The 10,720-nt window shown below is 41.1% G+C and overlaps 1 protein-coding gene across 1 annotated transcript; it reads left to right on the top strand.

The window, feature by feature from the left end:
• The first annotated feature begins 8,399 nt into the window (after nucleotides 1-8,399).
• On the top strand, nucleotides 8,400-9,423 carry LOC147431570 (uncharacterized). The gene is made up of 3 exons (XM_086493684.1): nucleotides 8,400-8,481; nucleotides 8,640-8,767; nucleotides 9,229-9,423. The coding sequence occupies exons 1-3, from the start codon at nucleotides 8,400-8,402 to the stop codon at nucleotides 9,421-9,423; spliced, it is 405 nt and encodes a 134-aa protein (XP_086349810.1).
• The last annotated feature ends 1,297 nt before the right edge of the window (nucleotides 9,424-10,720 follow it).

A 10,720-nucleotide genomic window follows, 5' to 3' on the forward strand; every position in this document is an offset into this window, starting at 1 on the left:
ATTCTTTTGTTAAAACCTAATAAGAACTCACTATGCTCTACACATTACAGTAGAGCGAGTTCACCATATCGTCGTGCTCTTCTTCTTGCACTCTCTCTCGCGTCGCACTTCCGCTCGTACTCCTTCAGAAGAACGCAGGGTACCTAGTACCAATTCTACTATCATTCCCAGTGCATATACAGTCTCAAATGCCGTATCCCCCACCAATTCTTCTGATACTTCCAGTGCATATGCAGTCACTAAATGTGCCACTACAACAGCTTCATCTCGACCATTCAATGGAACCAGATCTTGTGCCATTTGTGGGCGCAACAATCATCAGACGAAAGACTGTTTCAAGAAGAATCCTTGTGTTCAGTGTGGTAAAACAAATCATCCGTCAAATAAGTGCTTTCAAAAGGGTAAAACTCAAATTCATGTGGTTGAGGGAGACACTGAATCTCCAATATATTCTGTTGATGAGGAAATTTATTAGATCAACTCTTTTCATGTTGTTTAGTCAAAATAAATTGTACGGGTTATAGACACTGCCACAAAAATAAGTGGTAAGACCTCCCAATTTTATCAGTTCTCATCCCTTTTTTGTTGCACTCTCATGAGGTTATTGGTTACACCTTAAACCCAAGGTTTGGCAGTGAACCAAAAACTCCATTTTTGGTAGCTAACTTTTTTGACCTACATCCTATCTGTTCAAGGGGGGGTTTATCATAGCACCAAGTTATGGATACACCAGAAATCCTTGGTTGTGAGAAAACCTAAAACTCACGGTTGACGAGTACACCAAAAACTCGAGGTATCATGAGACGGCCTGTCTAGTTCGGGCTTGAGGGGGGGATTGTTGGGTCAAAGCCCTCGTTGGTCAGCCCGTGGGAAAAGCCTCTCATAGGCATGCAATAGAGATCCAATTAAAGTCAAGTTTGCATGGCAAATTGCCTTATATATGCAAGGTTTTAGAAAGAAAAAATTAATCAAAAGTAGCGTGTGTTTTTTCTCTGCATACTGTGTCGAGTTCCTCTCTCTCTCTCTCTCTCGTCCCTCTTCTTGCTTTGCACCACCATGGCTTCATAACACGAGTTCACAATAGTAGGTTGCTTGGTACTGCTCCATGTGACAGCAACACTCCCAAGTGAAAACATGAATCCGTTGGCAAACATGCAATCATATGTGCTACCAGCCCAATCTACATCTGTGTAACCATAGAGTTGCAACTCAACATCATCCGTATAAAAGAGTGCACGATCCAAAGTAGCAATCTCATAGTGCACTTTGCACCTCATTGCATCCAAGTGTAAGGCCAATGGCAAACCCAGGGGGGTCATAGACCCAAGCCAAGGGCCGACCATTAGATGTGGACAGGGGATTCTAGATATAGACAGTCAAGGGCTTATATAATAGGGTGGTAGGGCAGAGAATCCTCAAGGTAGTTCCTTGAGTCTCACACATGTATCAGAGCTCTAAACTTTTTTGGGAAGAAAGGGGTGTGGTATACAACAAAGTGGACAGGGCCTCTACTAGTATGGCCGATAACATCATCAAATTGCACAATTTTCATGGAGCTTTACTCGAGCACAGCTAATGCACGGCCATGCGAGGATGGTGAAGGCCCTCAGGGCCATGCAAAGCAAAATGCACAGTCGGTAAGGTGTCAATGGTCGAGGAAAAAGTGCCACGATTGGGGCCATAAGATCATCCATAGTACATCGATTATGTTTGATTACGGAGTACGGTTTCATACAACCAAGGTACATCGGGCATGCCTTGATTATGGAGCATGTAATCAAGTATTGACTAGCGAAGGGCAAACCCAATCGGTCAACAAGGTCGTGGGTAAGCAAGTATCATTTTGTTTAGCTTCATCTCCATTTTATTTTGCAGATGCATGCCGCACTTGATGATTAGAGCAAGGTTTTACATCATTCATGTTTTAACAAAGGAGCACGACTCCAACAAGGATAATGCATGCAAGGGTATCTACCTTAAACAAGGCAAAGTTTCCTAGTAGTAAAGGCAAGTCACACATTGCCTGCGACTTGTAAGGAAAACTTACTCATCAAGGCCAAACTTTTATTGCTATTCACGAAGCTAGTAGGCTCCTAGTTAGAGTTTTGGATTTGCTAGGACATGGATCCTAGGCAAGTTTTCCAAACTCGATGTGGTCTGACGGTTTTTTCCAAGGTGAATGCAAGCAGTATTGGATCTTAGGTACAATTTTTTTGTGCAATTACTATAGTTATTTATATGCCTCTCATACGGTATCCTCCTCAACAAGGTCAAAAATCAAAGGTACATCACGGTACATGTTCAATCTAAGGAGCACGTCTCCATCAATTTTTTTGCCATAGATTTTGTTAGCTACAATCTCTTTGATATGTCCTCCTTGTGCTATTAAGCGGAGGGGAAAAGCAAGGCTTCTAGGAGCACTGCTCCATATCTATGTATATGCATTGGGTGCCTAATCGCTCCAAAGCAATTGCAACTTGCCAGAGTGCAGGAAAAATAAGTATGCAAAGTGCATTGAAAGCACAATCATGCCATAGGTTTCTATGACTTTCAATGCCAAGGGCGGTAATTTCAAAAAATCGATAAGTACATTAAATTTCAGTTTCGAATTTTGAACTTCCTTACTCTTGAATATTGGGCAATCTCATGATTCTCAATAAACTGCATGATTCGGCAAGGCCGTTTCTCTATAAAATTTTGACAAGGTCGATTCTCTTTTGCTTTGACAGAAGCACTTGTTAGCTATGATCACTCTGGCATTCTTCTCATCGCCTAGATGAACTTATGCAAAGCAAGTCTTCACTTTAGGGCATATTGCCTAGAAGTTTCCAAAGTTTGGAATATGATGGTAGCATATGAACTTAGGGAAACTTGACAACACGTCTACCTATTTTTTATTGGAGGTTTGTATGAACCAAGCCACAATGGCATACAAGGTACATCCGACATCACTAACTTTCTCGACATACATGGATACAAGCCAGACAAGTGAACAGATTCAAGTGAAGACAATTGCTATCAGAGGGGCGACAAGGTTAGAAAATTTCAAGTTCCTCTTGTTTTTATCTCTTTCAATTTTCATTTGAATAAGATTTCTCTGTTGTGCAAAGCAAAGAGCTTTGACAGACTTACTGCAAAGCAAGGCTTCTATTCCGGTGCCACATTACTATTCATTGACTTAGGATCAAGGATAATGGCACACAAGTTTGACAATAAGAGGATATAAGGTCATAGTTATGGTTCGCAATTACCAATTGTGATAATTGTCCATGCTAGTACACATTGTGCGAGACACGTATGGCATTTGCTCACATTTTGGAGACCGTCATTGAAGCCAAGGGCTTATCACACTATTTTTCTGATATGCATGCATAGCATGCCAATATTATGGACTCATTCCACTAAAGCATGGTTTACGCTTCCGCTATAATATCAACTACTCTGTTAAGAAATAGTTGAGGTTGATATATTTGGTTGTGATCATTGTATATGACTACAACGGTGGGCAATTTTTGTGCACAAGGTGTTAGCAATACAGATAATGGTTTTTTTAGATAGCAAGTAGGCATGTCCTCATTATCAAGCAAATAATTCATGGAACGACATGAATAGGCTAAGTGAGCCTCAAACTAGGTGATCTCCTGTTTGAGGGTGTTGACAATTTTTCTCTTCTATTCATGGAGAGATATGATTCCTTCAAGATGAATAAGGTTTCAACTTTGAGATGATCTATGCTTAGTTGCAGATTGATTGTGTCTCTCGAAGTGATAGTTTTAGGGGTATGACTCAGGTACTATACAATCACTCCATAGGTTTTGAGGGCCACAGTTTTCTCTCATCACAGTTGTACTTTCAAGGAAAGAAGTTTGCAATTTGTCAATGGATAGTGAAAAAGTTCAACTTTCCAAGTTGATTCCAATCACTATTGGACACCGTAGATTGTGTTGGTCACTGTTGGCTGCTAGTTTGAGCAGACCAAGGGGTTTGACATTACAAATTTTAATCAAAAGGTTTGGATTGCCAAGGCAACACCCAAGGTTATCAACACAATACTACTTGATTTTCATTAATATTTCAATTAGTGCTACCAGGCCTTTTCAAGCAAGAAATTTGGTCGTGCATTTGACTGCGGGTAAATGAACACTATGTTCAACCTCCAGGTACGCATATGATTTTATTTATTTTCATTTTTGAATATGCTTTGATTGATTTTTCCAAGTAGGTCTCTTCAGAGACATGACAAGGTCATGTAGGAGCAAAGAATTTTTGGTCGTACTGTCTCACATACATTTTTTCATTATGAAATTATGGATCTACATGATAGGGTTTTGTTTGGCACATTTTGTCTCATGGGATACAACATGGTCCAGGAACTCATGGAGTTCGGTTTAGCCAGTGTGGAGCAAGGTTAATGAGGGTTCCTCTCACTCATGTCGCAGAGTGTTTACAGTGACCTCCACGGGATGTTCTTTTTTTGGACATTATTATCTGAGACATATTCCACATGTGGAGAATATGGGTCTCTGGGACTGACACTGATGCGTATTATTTTAATGTGTCGTGATAGAGTCCTTAGGTGCTGGTCAAATCTGTTTACTAGACCATTTTGAGCACGTCATATCAAGAACCATTTTTGTGGCAAAAAAATGCCGGATACTTAGTAACACTTGTTAAGGTTGCAAGTATTGTTAAACAACTTTAATGGATAGTTGTTTACACACGTAGCAAAATTATGTTCTGTTAATGAACAAGCTCATTTGGTACCTAGTGTCAAGAGATAGAAGGAGAAAGATTGAGCTCTTGCAAGCACAAACACACACACACACACACACACACACACACACAAAGATGGAGGCAAAAGACTATACTTCTTCTTCTTCACAAACTCAAGATAAGACGTCTACAAAAACATAAGGGAAAAATACAACATAAAGGGAAACTAGTACAACGGTCTTGTATGAACTGCTAGTGAGTGAGGTGAGTAGGCAGGTGTGCCATCACTCTGGTAGGTAGACCGACTTGATGTAGTCCAGCTGTAGTATCATTGGCGAAGATATGCGTATCCATTAAGGCACGCCAGTGGATGATGAATGTCAGTGATAGTCATCTAGGAGTCATACATGTTGAACTTGACATCTCAACAATCCCCCTCAATCTCAACGTCATCTCTTGTATGCCAAGCATCACTTGAAACCACCGTAGCTTCGCCACTCCAAGGACCTTCGTGATGAAGATATTTGCAACCTGCTTATCCATTGCCACGTACTCTAGGGCGATGTTGCCTGCTAAGACCCTCTCTCTGATGAAGCTGTAGTGCACCTCAATGTGCTTTGTCCAGGCATGAACCACTAGGTTTCGTGCCAACTGTATGCTACTAAGGTTGTCACAATAAATGACAATCGGCCTCTGTACCTGTACTCCAAAGTCCTGAAGTAGCAATCCTAGCCATGCTACCTCACATGCCGCCACTGCAGCACCCCTGTATTGTGCCTATGTACTTTAAAGAGAAACCATAGGTTGCTTCTTGCTACTCTAGGTGATAGCAACACTCCCAAGCAAGAACATGAATCTGCTGGTAGACCTGCGATTGTATGTACTACCAACCCAATCCACATCGGTGTAGCCATAGAGCTGCAACTCCACATTAGCCCTATAAAAGAGAGCATAATCCAAAGTAGCACTCACATAGCACAAAGTGCACCTCACTACATCCAAGTGTGTTTTCCTGGGAGACTGCATAAACTGACTCACCAATCCAATTGTGTAGCTCAAGTCTGGATGTGAGATAGTCAAGTAGATCAAGCTACCCACAATCTTCTTATACATGGTAGCATTATCAAGCACTTGACCTGCATCATTTTCCAACTTCAAATTCTGATCTAAGGGCATTGCAATTGGCTGACAATCAGCCATACCATCCTTTTTCAACATATCCAAAGCATATTGCCTTTGTGACAGTCATACACCTTCTTCCATGCGAATAATTTCAATGCCCAAGAAATACCACAAGTCTCCCAAGTCTTTCATGTCAAATTTTTTCATAATTAGAGCCTACGCGCCCTCTACTTCAGCCACATTATCACCTCCGACGATCAAATGATCCACATAGATACATATTACCACAATTCCTTCCTCATTCTTCCGCACATACAATGAATGGTCTTCTTCAGACATCTCAAAGCCCAATGAAATGAGAAATCCTACAATCCTCCCATACCAAGCTCTAGGTGCTTGCTTCAACCCATACAATGTTTTCTTTGGTGGAAAAAGTTCTAAACAGGTCCTTTTCAACAATACAGGAAGAGGAAGAGGGCACGATACAGGTCGTGGATGAGGCCAAGGAAGAGGCAACCACCAAGCACAAGAGCAAAACAACAATCGTGGTCATAACACAGGTGGTGGTCGAGGAAAATTTTGAGGTAGGGGGAGTCCAAGAGGTCGTGGAAATGCGCAATGCAATAATGCATGTCAACACGGAAATGTAGTATGTTGGGGTTGTGGAAGACATGGTCACTTTGAACGTGACTGTCCAGACAGGAGGCAGCAAAACGTATATGCAACCACTATTCGGAATGCAGATGAGCCCGAAAGGCTATTTGTGATGCAACACATACTGAATACTATGTCTACAAATGTGGCAAAATCAAGTGATAATGTCTGGTATGTGGATTCTAGTGCATCGAATCACATGACCAACCATGGTGAATGGTTTAAGGAAATGCAGACTTTACAAATTCCTAGTTATGTAGAAACTGGGGATGATATTGCACATTTTATTATGCATACGGGAAATGTGTCATTATCTATGACAGATGGTAAAGTGAAGTACTTGATAGATGTACTACATGTATACAACATTACAAAGAACCTGGTTTCTATTGGGGAAATGGTTGAGCATGGTTTACATATCAGGTTTAACTCCGATGGTCTCTTTGTCGAAGAGCATAAGAAGGATGGAAGGCTGGTTGCGGAAGGAAAGAAAGTGGGCAAAATTGTTTACTTTGGATGTAAATGTGCCCAAGGTGAATGCTGCCATGTTTGCACGAGGTGCAAATGTTGTTCCAGATATAGAGATTTGGCACAAATGTATTGGTCATGTAAATTTGCAGAGGTTGAAAATGATGCAGACTAAAGAGATGGTTACAGGTTTATTGATGTTTTGAGTGGCTAAAATGCAAAAAGTATGTGAAGATTGTCAATTTGGAAAGCAGGCAAAAGCATCATTTCCTCATGATAAGCATGTAAGGAGGAATGCATTGGATTTAGTGCATACAGATGTATGGGGTCCAACAAAGACTGCATCTATGTGTGGATGTAGATACTATGTGAGTTTCATTGATGACCATACGAGGAAAGTATGGGTCTACTTCATGAAGCAGAAAAGTGAGGTGTTTATGAATTTTTTAATTTCAAAGTTATGGTTGAAAAACAGACTGGGAAACATGTAAAGTGCCTAAGGTCAGATGGAGGGGGAGAATACTTCTCCAATGAATCCAATGGTTTTGTGAAAAAGCATAGAATTCAAAGGCAGTCTTCATGCAGGTATACTCTATAGCAAAATGGTGTTGCTGAGCGGAAGAACGGGCACATTGCAGAAGTGGTTAGAGCATTGATAAATTAGAAGAACATGTCTCATTGTTGTTGGGCTAAAGTTGTTGCTACAGGTGTCTACATTATGAGGCTTGTGTTAGATTTTAAAGTGTTCGGATGTATTGCTTATGTGCATGTATCAGATGAGCTAAGAAGCAAGCTTGATCCAAAAGCTGAAAATTGTGTGTTTACTGGCTATTCCCTTGAGCAGAAAGGCTACAAGTGTTATAATCCTATCACAAGTAAAGTGACGGTGAGCAAGGATGTTGTTTTTTATGAAATGGCAAGTTGGTATGCTGATGTAAAAGATGATTTGGGGGCTGATGTAAGAGAGAATGTGGCTGCAGAAAATACAGGTGCGCAGTCTTAAGTTCTGAGTGGGCTGCAAGGGTCCTCTAGTGCAAGCCATGGAGAGAATCCTTGGAGTGGCAGGTTACGTGAAAGAGTGAGTCCTGCAAACTCTTCAAATGTATTAAAGAAAGGAAAGGAAAAAGTTGATGATGCCTCTAAGTTTCCAATTTTGAGTGTTGGTTATGATGATGGCAATAGCAGTGGTTCTTAGTAGAGTTTGGATGAGGAGTTTGGCATACCCTCTGTGAAGACTCCGGGTGCAAGAAGAATGCAAGCAGGGAATAGGGCACCTAGAGGTGATCCTAGACCATGCAGGTCATAAAGAGCAAGAAATCCTGTGGAGATTGATTTATGATAGTTATGTGGCTCGTCATTTTGCATTTATGGCAAAGATTGCAGAGGAAGTAGAACCCACATGTTTTGAGGATGCTGTCAAGGATGAAAAATGGAGGCAAGCTATGGATGAAGAGATGGCTGCACTTGATGCAAATGAAATGTGGGAATTGGTGTCATTACCAAAGGATAAGAAGGCAATTGGATGTAAGTTGGTTTACAAAATAAAGCATAGTGTTGATGGCAGTGTGAGCAGGTACAAGGCTAGACTTGTGGCCAAAGGTTATGCACATACTTATGGGATTGATTATGAGGAGACGTTCAACCCGTAGCTAAGATGGCTCCCATTCGTGTGTTTCTTGCAGTGGCTGCCACATTAAAATGGGTGTTGAAACAAATGGATGTAAAGAAAACATTTTTGAATGGAGATTTGGAGGAAACTGTGTATATGGAGCAGCCACAAGGTCATGCAAATATGAGGCTACGTGACCTTGTATACAAGCTTTGCGTAGAGGAGTCTTCCTCAAGTTCCTTCTCTTCCACAATCAATAAGGACACCAAATTTGTAAATGAGGGAATGTTCTCTCGAAGATGGATACCAATTTTGAACTGTTAGTACTCAGGACCCAAACCTCGCAGACAGACTTCTACTTTATCATCATCATCGACTGTAACACCAATCGATGCAAGTGACTCACATATATTCTTTATCTTCAGCAAATAGTCATTAATGGATAGGGTTTTCTTCTGCATAGTATTCAGCTCAGTCTTCAACTGTAGCTTCCTTGCCTTTGTGTTGGTCACATCCAGTGACAACAAAGTGTTCCAAGCCTCCTTAGGAGATTGAGTATCCTGTATATGCCAAATCATAGTTCATGTACACTGATAGAAAGCTAGTACATGACCTTCAGAGCTCCCTAGTTCCAACCTTCAAATGCCTAATTTGTGCAACAGTCGCACCTTTCTCTGGCAATAGTGGTGCTACCTCATGCTCTCCACCAATTTAGTCCCAATAACAATTTCCATAAGGAAATTGGTCATTCTGAACTTCCAAGCATGGAAGTTGTCCTTGTCCAACTTCTCACTGACAACTTGGTTAAGTCCATCATTGTTGGACGGCATGTTTCCAACCCTTTACACAGTCTTTGAGCAGCCTACTAAAAATAGTCGATTACCACTTGTAACCACAATCTACATACATACACCTATTTCACTGTACTAAACAGTGTTTGTGCACACTGTAGCCAAACCAAAGCTTTTTGCACCACCTATATGTAGATCTGCAGAATCTTGAACGTTAGCGTTTTAGCATGAGAATGCACTCTAACTCCAATACGGGGGTCGAAACGCGCTCGGAATAGAAATCTGGCTGCATAGTCTCAGTCCAAAGGACTATATAGAAACCTGAGAAGCACACTCGCCAAGTGGAATCACCTGAATCGGAGATCATTGATGACAGCTCCCGGGAATATCGAAGTCGCTTCCTAGGCTGCTCCTACTTGCTACTCCAAGCTCCTTAGACATAACCAGGCTCTTATACCATGTCAAGAGATAGAAGGAGAGAGCTTGAGCTCTTGCAAGCACACACACACACACACACACACACACACACACACACACACACACAAAGACGAAGGCAAAAGATTGTACTTCTTTTTCTTCACAAACTCAAGATAAGAGGTCTACAAAACCATAAGGGAAAAATACAACTTAAAGGGAAGCTAGTACAATGGTCTAGTATGAACCTCTGATGAGTGAGGTGAGTAGGCAAGTGTGCCATTACTCTGGTAGGTAGACCAAATCGGTGTAGTCTAGCTGTCGTATCAATTGGCGAAGACATGTGTATCCACCAAGGCACTCCAGTGATGATGATTGTCTCGGTGATAGTCATCCAGGAGTCGTACATGTTGAGCTTGACATCTCAACACCTAGATGTGATGAATTTTCACATTCTATTATGGTCCAATTATGTTACCATGTTTTTCACATGGGAGGTATTTAATTCTTTCCCAATGAGCCGAGCATAATATTAGCCATAAGCATTGGCAAGTACGGTTATGGATATGTAGGTTTGGATCTGTTTTTTGTTGAATGTATGCACACTAGGTGTTATGGGCCCTAGTGTTTAGCAAAGGCTGATTTGGAGTGGCATGCACATTCATGACATTACTAGCTTCTAAAGCATTTTGCACTCTATGTGCAATATCTCTATGAGATTAATTGTGAATCTATCAATCACCAATAGAGGTCATTGCTCGGTTTGAGTAATTGTAGATTAGCTCACTACGGTTACCCAGAATGGTTCTTCCTATAATTATTGATTAATCAGCAATAATGCAAGGCATTGTCCACTCATTTTGGAGGACTTTTTGTAAATGGTGGAAAAATAGACCTCATTACTAGCAGTTATCCCTAAAGGATATGCTAAGCGCATACGTTAGCACCA

Source organism: Adiantum capillus-veneris, chromosome 21 (assembly GCF_014529385.1).
Source record: "Adiantum capillus-veneris isolate H3 chromosome 21, ASM1452938v2, whole genome shotgun sequence".
In the NCBI taxonomy this organism is placed as follows: Eukaryota; Viridiplantae; Streptophyta; class Polypodiopsida; order Polypodiales; family Pteridaceae; genus Adiantum; species Adiantum capillus-veneris.

Coding starts and splice junctions, on each gene's coding strand:
- LOC147431570 (XM_086493684.1), top strand. CDS start 8,400: ATGGATGAAGAGATGGCTGCACTTGATGCAAATGAAATGTGGGAATTG. Junction 8,482..8,639: donor GGATAAGAAGGCAATTGGAT/GTAAGTTGGTTT, acceptor TGTTTCTTGCAG/TGGCTGCCACATTAAAATGG. Junction 8,768..9,228: donor ATATGAGGCTACGTGACCTT/GTATACAAGCTT, acceptor TTTGTGCAACAG/TCGCACCTTTCTCTGGCAAT.